Source organism: Cebus imitator, unplaced genomic scaffold (assembly GCF_001604975.1).
Source record: "Cebus imitator isolate Cc_AM_T3 unplaced genomic scaffold, Cebus_imitator-1.0 Scaffold2, whole genome shotgun sequence".
NCBI classification, from domain to species: Eukaryota; Metazoa; Chordata; class Mammalia; order Primates; family Cebidae; genus Cebus; species Cebus imitator.
In genome coordinates, this window is record NW_016107317.1 from 14,836,190 (window position 1) to 14,850,402 (window position 14,213).

At 35.1% G+C, this 14,213-nt stretch overlaps 1 protein-coding gene and 1 non-coding gene across 15 annotated transcripts in view; one reads left to right on the forward strand and one right to left on the reverse strand.

Moving 5' to 3' along the window:
* YAF2 (YY1 associated factor 2) overlaps positions 1-8,902 on the forward strand; it is an 83,997-nt gene extending 75,095 nt beyond the window's left edge. For 12 of the 14 annotated variants that reach the window (XM_017530130.2, XM_017530138.2, XM_017530121.2 and 9 more), the window contains 2 exons: positions 5,990-6,142; positions 7,018-8,902. In XM_017530130.2, coding sequence (XP_017385619.1) covers positions 5,990-6,142; positions 7,018-7,255 — 391 coding nt within the window. In that variant the 3' untranslated portion in view covers positions 7,256-8,902. Of the gene's footprint in view, positions 1-5,989; positions 6,143-7,017 lie in introns of those variants that run through there. The other 2 variants (XR_001825767.2, XR_001825764.2) reach the window with 2 other exon arrangements.
* On the reverse strand, positions 5,510-5,616 carry LOC119471544. Its single transcript, XR_005200618.1, has one exon. It is a non-coding gene; the product is annotated as a U6 spliceosomal RNA (small nuclear RNA).
* Positions 8,903-14,213: the final 5,311 nt, after the last annotated feature.

Sequence of the window (14,213 nt, forward strand, 5' to 3'; positions counted from 1 at the left end):
GCCTCGGCCTCCCAAAGTGCTGGGATTACAGGCTTGAGCCACCGCGCCCGGCCCCAAAAACATAATCTTTAAGTGAAAATCAACCTTCACATTAATAATAAGAATAAAAATGGGTCTTAGGCGCTGATAAAACAGACTCTAAACCAACAAAGATCAAAAGAGACAATGGCATATAATGGTAAGGGAATCAATGCAGTAAGAAGAGCTGACTATCCTAAATATATATGCACTCATACAGGAGCACCCAGATTCATAAAGCAGGTTCTTATGGGCCTACAAAGAGACTTAGACTCCCACACAATAACAGTGGGAGACTTTAACACCCCATTATCAATATTAGACAGATCAGCAAGACAGAAAATTATCAAGGATATCCAAGACTTGAACTCAGCTCTGGACCAAGCAGACCTAGTAGACATCTACAGAACTCTCCACCCCAAATCCACAGAATATACATTCTTCTTACCACCACATTGCACTTACTCTAAAATTGACCACATACTTGGAAGTAAATAACTTTTTAGCAAATGGAAAGAATGGAAATCATAACAAACAGTCCCTCAGACCACAGTGCAATCAAATTAGAACTCAGGATTAAGAAACTCACTCAAAACTGCACAACTACATGGAAACTGAAAAACGTGCTCCTGAATGACTACTGCATAAATAATGAAATTAAGGAAGAAATAAAGATGTTCTTTGAAACCAGTGAAACAGAAGACACAACGTACCAGACTCTCTGGGACACATTTGAAGCAGTGTGTAGAGGGAAATTTATAGCACTAAATGACCACAAGAGAAAGCAGAAAAGATCTAAAATCAACACTCTAATATCACAATTAAAAGAACTAGAGAAGCAAGAGCAAACAAATTCAAAAGCTAGTAGAAGGCAAGAAATAAATACAATCAGAACAGAACTGAAGGAGATAGACACACAAAAAACCCTTCAAAAAAAAATCAATGAATCCAGCAACTGGTTTTTTGAAAACAGCAACAAAATAGATAGACCACTAGCCAGACTAATAAAGAAGGAAAGAGAGAAGAATCTAATAGACACAATAAAAAATGATAAAGGGGATATCACTACTGATCCCACAGAAATACAAAGTATTATCAGAGAATACTATAAACACCTCTATGCAAATAAACTAGAAAATCTAGAGGAAATGGATAAATTCCTGGACACATACACCCTCTCAAGAGTAAACCAAGAAGAAGTTGAATATCTGAATAGACCAATAACAAGTTCTGAAATTGAGGCAGCAATTAATAGTCTACCAACCAAAAAAAGTCCAGAACCAGACGGATTCATGGCCAAATTCTACAAGAGGTACACAAGAGGAGCTGGTACCATTTCTTCTGAAAACATTCCAAACAATACAAAAAGAGGGAATCCTCCCTGACTCATTTTATGAGTCCAGCATCATCCTGATACCAAAATCTGGCAGAGACACAACAAAAAAAGAAAATTTCAGGCCAATATCCATGATGAACATTGATGTGAAATCCTCAATAAAATACTGGCAAACCAAATCCAGCAGCACATCAAAACGTTTATCCATTACGATCAAGTAAGGCTTCATCCCTGGGATACAAGGCTGGTTCAACATATGCAAATCAATAAATGTAATCCATCATGTAAACAGAACCAATGACAAAAACCACATGATTATCTCAATAGATGCAGAAAAGGCCTTCAACAAAATCCAGCACTCCCTTATGCTAAAAACTCTCAATAAACTAGGTATTGATGGAATGAATCTCAAAATAGTAAGAGCTACTTAGGAAAAACCCACAGCCAGTATCATACTGAATGGGCAAAAACTGGAAGCATTCCCTTTGAAAACTGGGACAAGACAAGGATGCCCTGTCTCACCACTCCTATTCAACATAGTATTGGAAGTTCGGGCCAGGGCAATAAATCAAGAGAAAGAAATAAAGGGTATTCAGTTAGGAAAAGAGGAAGTCAAATTGTCTCTGTTTGCAGATGACATGATTGTGTATTTACAAAACTCCGTCTCAGCCCAAAATCTCCTTAAGCTGACAAGCAACTTCAGCAGAGTCTCAGTGTACAAAATCAGTGTGTAAAAATCACAAGCATTCCTATACACCCAAACAGACAAATCATGAGTGAACTCCAATTCACAATTGCTACAAAAAAAATAAAATACCTAGAAATATAGTTTACCAGGAATGTGAAGGACCTCTTCAAGGAGAATTACAAACACTGCTCAAGGAAATAAGAGAGGACACAAACAAATGGAACAGCATTCCGTGCTCATGGATAGGAAGAATCAATATCGTGAAAAGGGCCATACTGCCAAAAGTAATTTATAGATTCAATGCTATCCACATCAAGCTACCATTGACTTTCTTCACAGAATTGGAAAAAACTACTTCAAATTTCATATGGAACCAAAAAAAGAGACTGCATAGCCAAGACAATCCTAAGCAAAAAGAAAGAAGATGGAGGTGTCACGCTACCCGACTTCAAACTACACAAGGCTACAGTAACCAAAATAGCATGGTACTGGTACCAAAGCAGATATATAGACCAATGGACCAGAACAGAGGCCTCAGAAATAACGCCACACATCTACAACCATCTGATCTTTGACAAACCTGACAAAAACAAGCAGTGGGGAAAGGATTCTTTAATAAATGGTGTTGGGAAAACTGGTTAGCCATGTGCAGAAAGCTGAAACTGGATCCCTTCCTTACACCTTATACAAAAATTAACTCAAGATGGGTTAAAGACTTAAACTTAAGACATAAAGTCATAAAAACCCTAGAAGAAAACCTAGGCCATACCATTCAGGACATAGCATGGGCAAAGACTTCATGACTAAAACACCAAAAGCAATGGCAACAAAAGCCAAAATAGATAAATGGGATCTAATTAAATTGAAGAGCTTCTGCACAGCAAAAGACACTATCATCAGAGTGAACAGGCAACCTACAGAATGGGAGAAAACTTTTGCAATCTATCCATCTGACAAAGGGCTAAAATCCAGAATTTACAAAGAACCTAAACAAATTTACAAGAAAACTACCAACTCCATTAAAAAGTGGGTGAAGGATATGAACAAACACTTTCAAAACAAGACATTTAATGCAGCCAACAAACATAGGAAAAATAGCTCATCATCACTGGTCATTAGAGAAATGCAAATCAAAACCACATTGAGATACCTACCATCTCACACCAGTTAGAATGGTGATCATTAAAAAGTCAGGAAAAAACAGATTCTGGTGAGGATGTGGAGAAATAGGAATGCTTTTACGCTGTTGGAGGAAGTGTAAATTAGTTCAACCATTGGGGAAGACAGTGCAGCGATTCCTCAAGGATCTAGAAATAGAAATATCATTTGATCCAGCAATCCAATTACTGGGTATATACCCAAATGATTATATATCATTCTCCTGTAAAGACACATGCACATGTATGTTTATTGCAGCACTATTCACAGTAGCAAAGACTTGGAACCAACCCAAATGCCCATCAATGATAGACTTGATAAAGAAAATATGGCACATATACACCATGGAATACTGTGTAGCCATAAAAAGGATGAGTTCATGTCCTTTGCAGGGACACGGATGAAGCTGGAAACCATCATTCTCAGCAAACTAACACAAGAACAGAAAACCAAACTCCACATGTTCTCCCTCACTCATGGGTGGGAGTTGAACAATGAGAACAGATGGACACAGGGAGAGGAATGTCACATACTTAGGCCTGTCGTAGGGTGGGGAGGGATAGCATTGGGAGAAATACCTATTGTAGATGACGGGTTGTTGGGTGCAGCAAACCACCATGGCACCTGTATACCTATGTAAAAACCTGCACGTTCTGCACATGTACCCCAGAACTTAAAGTATAATTTAAAAAAATGGTATAGTTGTGTAATACACATTTAGGAAAGCCTAGGGAAAAAAGAGAAAGATACATAACTACTCAAGAACAGAAAAAAATAACATTTTTCTTAAGGCCAAAAGGAACCATTATAGAAAAGTTGTTGATGCTTAAAAAATAACAAACAATACTAGGTACAGAGATTACATGATCATTTATTATATCACTAGTCTCACATTTTTACTTCCGGTATAGTGTAGTACCTTTCTATTTCAGACTAATGCCAGTAACCTTTTTAAAATTAAAGTCGGAATTTCTTCAGTGATTTCTCGTCACTTAAGGATAAAATCAGACTGCTTAGCTTTTAATCTTGGGACCCTTTCTTATCTGTCCATCTTGGTTTTTTCCCTTCTCTCTCTGCCACTTTGCTATCTCAAACTTGATCCTGCAGTAGTACCAGTATTCATCAGATATATTGTACGTCTTCATGCTGCTTTTTAAAGTGTGGTCCCCAGAGACATCAGCATAACTTGGAAACTAGTTAGAAATACAATTTCTTGGGCTCTACTTCAAGGCCTACTGAATCAGAAATTCTGGGGGGTAGGGCTAAGCAAGCTAAACAAGCCTTCTAGGCGATTCTGATGTACCCTAAATTTGAAAACCACCACCTTAACCCTTTTCTTTTTTAATCTCAGCCATTAATTACCATGCTTTCAATATCACTTTTATTTCTGCACCTCTTAATCTGCATCTCAAACTCAAGTCGGCAGTCCTATTTTTTAAGCTGTATGTTGGACAGCTGTCCTGGATATCCTTTCATTACTTCACACTGTCGAGGCCCTGTAGGCCCTGAACAAAATTCGTTATCCATCTCCTGAAATCTGTTTTACATACTGTTTCCTATTTTCTCCCAGCCTTGCAGCTTAGACTCTTAGATTGTACAGTATTTTCTCATTATTTTTTATGTTGTCTTGCCACAGAGGAACAGGGAAGAAAAAAAAAGATGAAAAAAAAAACTCTGCTAACCAAAAAAGGGTCAGGATTTTTCAGGCAATAAAGTTAACATTATTTGTAGAGCATCTGTTAAAATGTATTTTTATCTTACTCTCCCTTACTTTTTCCCTCCTCCTCTCTGCCTCTTTCCTTGCTGTATTCTTCTTTCTCTCTTAAGAACTTTAGAGACTATTTATTTTTAATCTTTACCTCAGTTGTGGAAGTTCTGTGGTAAAGCTGGAAAGGTAAAAGCTTGTACCAGCTTCAGATGTTGAAGCCAGGCAACATTTCAGATATCCCTGAACAGGTACTACAGTAGGTTTTCAATAAATATTTTCTAAGTGAGTAAGTTAGCAAGTAGATTAATCTCAAAGGACTGGGCAGATCTCCAAGGTCAAAAGCGCATAGTGAGATTGTGGCTGGAGACATTAGAAACTTAAAGGATTTAAGCAATAAGGAGTGAGAAATTTTGATAATAAATATTTATCAAAAATTTTGATATTATAAATATTTTATAATAAAATTTGATAAAATTTTCGATAATATAAATGAAAAGTTTTAAAGAATAGATAGCCATTGTCATAAATGGTTAGATATTTCCTTCTCTGAAGAGGGAGGGATAAATTATTATTTCTTTTATTTGTTTTTAATTTTTAATTTTTTTTTATGGAACGCTTCACGAATTTGCGTGTCATCCTTGTGCAGGGGCCATGCTAATCTTCCCTGTATCATTCCAATTTTAGTATATGTGCTGCCGAAGCGAGCACATAAATTATTATTTCATTGTAAACTTTGAAGTTTAATTTTTAGAATTCATGTTTATATATGGGTACATTCCATTTAGTTTGATACATATTTTAAATAATTTCTTATGTTGATTTATGCAACAGTATTCTAATGTTTGACCACATATTTAGACTATAAATTTTAATGTTATAGTTGGTTCTGTTTTTTTTGAACAGGAAAAACAATAATATATATCTTTAAAATTGTATATTTGATTGCCTTACATATGAGGAATTTTTATACTTGAAAGTTATTTTGTTATTAATTTGTTCTCATAATGTGAGCTATTCTCCCATAAAGAACGTATGTTTTAAGTTATAATTTAAAACACCTTTCTTTTTAACATGCACACAGGAAACCTCGACCTGTTTCCCAGTTGGTTGCACAGCAGGTTACACAGCAGTTTGTGCCTCCTACACAGTCAAAGAAAGAGAAAAAAGATAAAGTAGAAAAAGAAAAAAGTGAAAAGGAAACAACTAGCAAAAAGAATAGCCATAAGAAAACCAGGTAAATTTGAAGAATGTTTTATGACATTTTTGAAATAATAAAATCATTTAATTTTTTTTAACCTTGATATACTAACACATACAAAGTAGGAGTAAAATATTTGATCTCATAGTATCAGGAAATGTTTGTCTGAGTTTGATAGATAGGTTGGAAATTAAACACAGAACCCACAAATACAAGCTTAAATGTGTTGCTGCTTTTTTCTTTTTACTAGATTGGAAGACATTTGTGTCTGGGTGTTTTGTTTTGTTTTGTTTTTCCCTTCAAAAGAACTATTTGAAGCCAGGAGTGGTTTTCAAAGTACCAAACAGATACTTGCATGGGTCATGCGTTTCGAAATGGTTTATATGGGTACATCTAGTACGTAGTTTACTTAGAACAATCATGATACCCTTATTAGTTTGTGTCAGTGGAGTAACAGCCTTCCTTGCATGTAGCTCAACCTTAGCTTTTATCACTTTCCTCCATGATGCAACTATTTGATTGCTGTCTAAAACATCAATTTTAATAAAATGAATAAGCTGTCTGCAAAATTATGATACAGCTAAAGAAGCACAATTAAGTTACTTCTTCTAGGCTGTCACAGCTTTTGGTCACACTGAAGAATGTTCATGAATAATTGGTCTGATTAATGTTTGTTTTTGTTTTTGTTTTTTTTTTTCCCCATTTATTTATTTTATTGCATTTTAGGTTTTGGGGTTGATTAATGTTAATGAGTTGAAACACTTTATGATGTTTTTGTGGCAGGTTACACATAAATTGCTTTAACTATATGTATTCATTTTATGACTTTTACCTGCTTTTATTATTTATTATATGTTCAGAAATTTGGTAGACAGAAAAGCTAGTTTAAAATTTCATTTTTTTATGTTTAGGCCAAGATTGAAAAATGTGGATCGGAGTAGTGCTCAGCATTTGGAAGTGACCGTTGGAGATCTGACAGTCATTATTACAGACTTTAAGGAGAAAACAAAGTCACCGCCTGCATCTAGTGCTGCTTCTGCAGATCAACACAGTCAAAGCGGCTCTAGTTCTGATAACACAGAGAGGGGAATGTCCAGGTCATCTTCACCTAGAGGAGAAGCCTCATCATTGAATGGAGAATCTCATTAAAGTTTATTTTCTCCAATTTCTTAGTTACTTCTGTCCTACCACGCAAATACAGATTATGCCAAGAGGTACCACATTTTCATGACAAACATGTTCATGAACAATCCATAATTTGAGTTTTACATAAAATAGAAATTTGTTAAAATTTGTAGATTTTATTGCAACTATGCCTACCCAAACATTTCCAGACTTAATATTTTGGTATCTGCAATTAAGTGCCATGAAAATGTGGTTGAATTATTCATTATGCAGTGTTATTGGTAAGTGTATTTTCACTTTTAGTTTAGTGAATTCTAACACATAATTCTTGAATTCTCTACTATTGGCATGTAATGAATTTAAATTTTTTATAACATAGTGCAAGCTGCCTAAATATGTATTATTTGAGAATTGTGAAACAGATAGTTATATGTATACAAGTCAAAGATCAACTTAATCAACTATTGCTGCAACAGGTTTTTCTTAATGGTTATCCTCTTAAATACACCTGCTGGTACTTGGTGTGGTTAAATAGGAAAATTGTTATGAAATAAAGAATTTGTATGAACCTTTGCCAATCTTTTGACACGTTTTACTAATTATTGTTCCTGAATTATGTTTCTGGTTTTATCCATTTTTTGAGGTTTTTTTTTTGTTTCTTTGCTTATTTTTCAAAACATTCATTTATTGTAATGTTTACTAGCAGACTAGTAAACAATAAAATATTGATTATTTAGCTTTATAATTCAGGTTTAGTGCTATTGTCATTGAACACTGGTTTTTTAAATATATAAAACATTAAAATTCAAATAATTATAAGCACTTGGCAAAAACAAGAGAAAAGAAACTTGCCGTATTTTACAAGCTATAATTTTAGAAAAGCTTTATCTTGATAGTTTTATCACTGTTTCCTTGTCCCAAACTTATCCAGGGCCATAGAAGTATGAATCTAATTAATATGGGAATTGTTGCACAGAAATGGGAAATAACTAATTTTAAATCAGTTAAATTGGACTCTTATTAAATATAACAATTCTTATAAAAATCGTAGTACCCTATTTTCAGACATAACTGCCAGTTTACATATTACTCAGTGTCCAGAAAGGAAAAAAGTACAGCCCCACTTATACTATGTAAAATTACCAATAAAATATTTTTATGACACAGATTTTGCATTTTTGTTTACAACTATTAAAGTGTTTTATGTTGTATTTAAAATTTCAGCCTAGAAACCACACAGTACTTCTTAAATTCTCCTGGGGTCTCCTGCTTCCTCTTAACCATTTGCTTAATATATATCCACCTATAGGAGATGTCTGAATTGTAAATGAACTTAAAAATGGAATGTGGATACAAAATATCACATAAGACATCATGGTAACATTTGAAAAAAAAAATAATAAAACTGTAGACCCTAACAGTTGTGATATTTGGTGGTTTTGTGTGGTAATGTAATTTCCTGTTTAATTACAGTATTTTTTACAGGCACAGTGGTACTGTCTTTTTTGTAAGATGCTAGTTGTGAAATAGTTAATTGCATACAGTAAAAGTCTGTGATTAAAACATTTATATACCTCATTCTTTAGTGTTGTTAAATGAAAAATTAAAACTTGTGTTTATTGTAAGATACTTTCAATGGAATACCAACTAACCAGTTATGTTCCTTTAAAACATGAATTTTTTTTTGTCTTCTGTTTTTAACAGGTTTCAAATGTTTTATATATTCATTTTGAGAGATAGTAAAAATTAAAAAATGTAATAGGGAAAATATTTAAGTCAAAACTATGCTTTAAAGGCATTACATCTTATGATCCAATACTTTCAGGATGTATTTTAAATGCGCTGCAAGAGAGAAAAATCTGACAGGAGATGGGATTTTACCTAAATGGAGTATACTCATCTTTCTACAAAGGTGGGAAGACAGTATAGCATGGAGATTAAGCATGCTAACTGACACCTGGTGTTTGAATCCCTGTTGTAGATTGGAAGTGAGCTTAAATTACCCAAGCTTACTTTCCATCTATAAAACAAGGCTAATGGTAGTCATATCTACTTCATAGGGTTATTGGAGGATTAAGTCAATCCATGTAAAATTCTTAACAATTATCTGACGCATATTGGCCATTCAGTAAATGTGAGCTTTTATTATTGTTATAGGTAAAATCCCATCACAAAAATACAAAAATATTTTTTGTAACAAAAATTATTTTCATGCCCTCTTGGATGACCTAAAGTAAAAGTGTTCTATAGATTTCACTAAATTTTCAGTGTAATATCAGATGTTTTCTCTGGACCCAGAAAGACCATCTTTCCCTAATTAAAGAAACTGATGGGTGTGCACTATGAGACTGGAGAAATGAATTAAGTTGACTAGTTTGAAATTTTGTTTTTATTAATCACAATTGTCTCGAACTGCCTTTCTTTCACCCTACCTCAAATACACTTCCACACCAGGAAAACAGACCGAAATTCCATAAATAGAACTGATGTTAAAATATGCAGAAAGATTCAGAAGCTAGTTTTACAGTACATGTTTTGCCGTTTTTCATGAACTTACAATGTGGTTTGAGCAGTGGGTTCTTTTAGCCAAATTCCATACAAAAAGAACTTGGATGTTTTCCAGCATTTACTTTGCTATAAGTAAGAGTGAAGATAGGCTAGGTGCGGTGGCTCATGCCAGTAATCCCAGCACTTTGGGCTGAAGTGGGCAGATATTTTGAGCTTAGGGCCAGCCTGGGCAACACGGTGAAACCTCATATCTATAAAAAAAATTTAAATATGTATATTTAAAAAGTGAATATGATTATGTATACTTTGAGACACAGAAGAATATTCTTAAAACCTTTTGTATTATACAATAGAAATAAAGGTTTTATTTTTATTAAATGCTTTCCTAAACTGATAGTGAATAATAGACAAAGTGAAAACATTTAAAAAGGAAGAGAAACTTCACCTTTTCTAAGTTGATACTTTTAGATAAAGATCCTTATAGCCTAAAAGAATGTAGCTTCTGCGTATTATATGCATTAATGGTAAATGGTCTAGAAGTTTTTATTTCCACTGAGGTTTCCCCCACCCTATTTTTAAAACTTCCTGCTGTGGTTTGGATGTGGTTTGGCCTTACCAAAACTCATGCTGAGGCCTGATTCCACAGTTTGCTTGTGTTGGGAGGTGGTGCCTTTAAGAGGTGATGAAGTCATTAAGATGGATTAAGGGCTTTCTCATGAGACTCAGTTCTGGAATGGATTCGCTTTTGCAGTAATGGATGAATTCTCACAAGAGTGGGTTGTTATAAAGTGAGGATGCTACTTGTGTTTTGTTCTCTTTGCGCTCCTCAGTTCACCATCTGCTTTCTACCATGAGCTGAAGCAGCATGAGGCCCTCACAGATGGGCTGCCTGATCTTGGACTTCTCAGTCTTTGGAATCATAAGCCAAAATAAACCTCTTTTCTTTATAAATTGCCCAGTCTCAGGTATTCTGTTACAGCAACAAAAATGGACTGAGATACTTTTTTGCTCTGCAACTTACCCCTTTTCCAGAATCTTTTAAGGACTTGATGTAGGAACTGAGTTAGTTAAGTCATTGGTAGAAATTTGGCACTGTACTTTGAAAATTATGTGAAAACAGAAAAGTGAGTGTGTGTATAAGGAAAGAAATAGTAAAATAATGCTTTCACTTCTTAGCACTCACCCTCTCTTGTATATCCCCAGGCACCTTCAGTTGTCTTGAACAAAGAATGCAGAACAACTGAAGAAGTTCAGAACAGTTACCAATGACAAAAATCGCTGATCAGAATAAAAAGACAAGGTTACAGAATATATGTTGTTACTGATCACTTTTCAAAAGCAGAAGGAAAAGAATGCTCTCCCTGGCTATTGAGGGTGATGCCCCAAAAAGTTCCTGTAGGGGTTTATTCTTACAACTTGAAATAAAGAAGTTTTTTTCTTTTTCTTTTTTTTTTAAATACTATTTGGCCTGATTTGCACTAGACAGTTGTGACCATTTATAAGAACAAAAGAAAATTATTACTTTCCTGAATGCACATCTCTACCAGCCTGGATAATTTAAATGTTAAGTATGTAATGTGCAGTTGACCTTGAAAAACATGGGTTTTAACTGCATCAGTGCACTTACACATGGATTTTCTTCCAACTCTGCCACCTTTAAGACAGCAAAACCAACCATTTCTTTTTCTTCTGCCTACTCAACATGAAGACTCTGAGGATGAAGACCTTTATGTTGATCAACTTCCACTTAATGAATTGTAAATACTAGTTTTCCTTCCTAATGATTTTAATTTCTCTAGTTTTATTGAAGAATACAGTATATAATACATATACAAAATATGTGTTAATTGACTTTATGTTATCAGTGAGGCTTCTGGTCAACAGTAGGCTATTAGTAGTTAAGTTCTGGGGGAGTCAAAAGTTGTGAGTTTTTGACTGCTTGAGGGTTGGCGTCCCTAACCCCCACACTGTTTAAGGGTCAACTGAATTAGGCTTTGTGCTTAGCCAATGCAGATATTCCTGTCTTTACAGAATGGTCTAATTCTGGAGCATTATAAGACTAAATAATTCAATGGAAAAAATCAGGTAGCGATCTGGAAGGCTTCAGTGCTCTGGAACATGTTTCCCATTCTTAGTCTCCCCTGTCGGTGGGAGTTACAGACTGTTAATAGCTATTTCACTGTTGTAAAACATTACTTTGTTGACTGGTTTTATTTACATCAGTATTATTTAATTCAGTGAACACTTATTGAGTATGTATTTTTCTGCTAAATATTATACTAGGGATTGATTACAAACAGGACAAAGATGTGGAATGCACATCTTAGAGGCTATAATTACAATGCCATAACTACAATAATAAAAATGTGTATGAGATACAGAGAAGAGAGAGTGCTCACCACACTTTTGTCTTTAGAAAATTCACTTAGGCTTATTATCTACTGCAAGTCCACAATGAAAATGTTAGGGTCTCATTTTGATGTTTGAAGCTGATAATGTTTGGTGTCACCAGTAGTTTTAGCCAACTACTGTTTTATTTACTCCAGCTTGAATTTTCAAAAACTTAAGACTTTAAGTCATGTAAAGTGAGATAATTTATTTTCCTGCACTAATTTTTTAAAAATCACGAAACAGCTGAAGTCTGCTATTTCCTTTTTGTAAATGAAGAAGCATATTACATCACTCTGTCCAAAAGAAATGTTACTCAGATTTACTTCAGAAAGAGCTTTAATTTGCCTTTTCCTTATGGACAAAGCAGAGTATTGATTGCCCGAAATTTGTGCTGTGGTTGTAAGAATCTCCTATTAAAATTGGGTTCAGGCTGGGCGCAGCGGCTCATGCATGTAATCCCAGCACTTTGGGAGGTCGAGGTGGGTGGATAACCTGAGGTTGGGAGTTCAAGACCAGCCTGGCCAATATGGTGAAACCCCATCTCTGCTAAAAAATACAAAAAATTAGCCAGGAATGGTGACAAGAGTCTGTCACCCAGCTACTTGGGAGACTGAGACAGGAGAATTGCTTGAATCCAGGAGGTGGAGATGGCAGTGAGCAGAGATCCCACCCCTGCACTCCAGCCAGGCGGACAGAGCAAGACTCTGTCTCAAAAAAAAAAAAAAAAAAAGTGTTCAGTTTTAATAATTGTGTTGGCTTGGTTGTCTGCCTATCTGTAGTCTTTTTAGACTTTTTTTTCTTTTTGTCAAAGGAAAAAGATTTAATAGATTCAAGTTTCACATCATGACAAAAAATTGTGAAATATCATTTTTTCTTCTTCTTTTTGTATTCTTTATAAATATTGGGTTTCACAACATTGCCCATGCTGGTCTCTTTCTTAACTCCTGGGCTCAGGCCATCTGCCTGCATTGGCCTACTGGAATTATAGGTGTGAGCCACAGAGCCTAGTGGTGGCTCTTTTTGTATTTTAACTAATCTAATTTCTTATTCTTGATCTTCTATGCATTTTTCCAGAGTTTGATTTTTATCTACTTGTTTTCCTTTTGTTCTTTTTTTAATTTAGAGACAGAGTTTCTCTCTTGTTGCCCAGGCTGGAGTGCAATGGCACAATCTGTTTGCTTGCATTTATTTATTTAGAGAATGGAGTTTCTCTCTTGTTGCCCAGACTGGAGTGCAATGGTGCCATCTGGGCACACTGCAACCTCTGCCACCCAGGTTCACACCATTCTCCTGCCTCACCCTCCTGAGTAGCTGGGATTACAGACATGTGCTACCATGCCCGGCTAATTTTGTATTTTCAGTACAGACGGGGTTTCTCCATGTTGGTCAGGGTGGTCTTGAACTCCTGACCTCAGGTGATCTGTTCGCCTCGGCCTCCCAAACCTTTCTTTTGTTCTTATAAATGACCACAAATATCTTGTGTAAATCAGGCTGAATAGCAATTTTTTTAAAACTTCTTTATTTCAAGTTGTAAGAATAAACCCATGGGGGAACTTTTTGGGGCAAGGAACCAGTGAAATAGATACCTCCCTAACTGGAATTTCTGAGGAGTGGAAATAATACATACAGGTTTAGTAGGTCTTGAGATTATATATAGATTTAAATCGGCTGACCTACCTGGAAGAAGGGAGTTTGGATGAAAGCTACCACCTCATGTTGTTTTTCTAATAAATCTTTTAGCAAGAAAATTCAGAAACTACACTGGAAACCAAGATTTATTAACTTTGATTTTATAGATATTATTTTCATTATCCTCTTTAAATTCATGATAATGGTGATAATGAAATGATCCTATGTTTACTTTTGGAGTCAGCAAGAATGGGAAGAGTTGGAAGATTGTAAAACTAGTTTGGGAGAAGACTTCCAAAGGGCACACGAAATAAACGGTGAACACATTTTAGTTTTTAATTTTTCTGGGTAAATAGGAGGTATATATATTTACAGGGTGATGTTTTGATACAGGCATGCAATGCATACTCATCACATCATGGAGACTGCAGTATTCATCTCCTTACGCATTTAT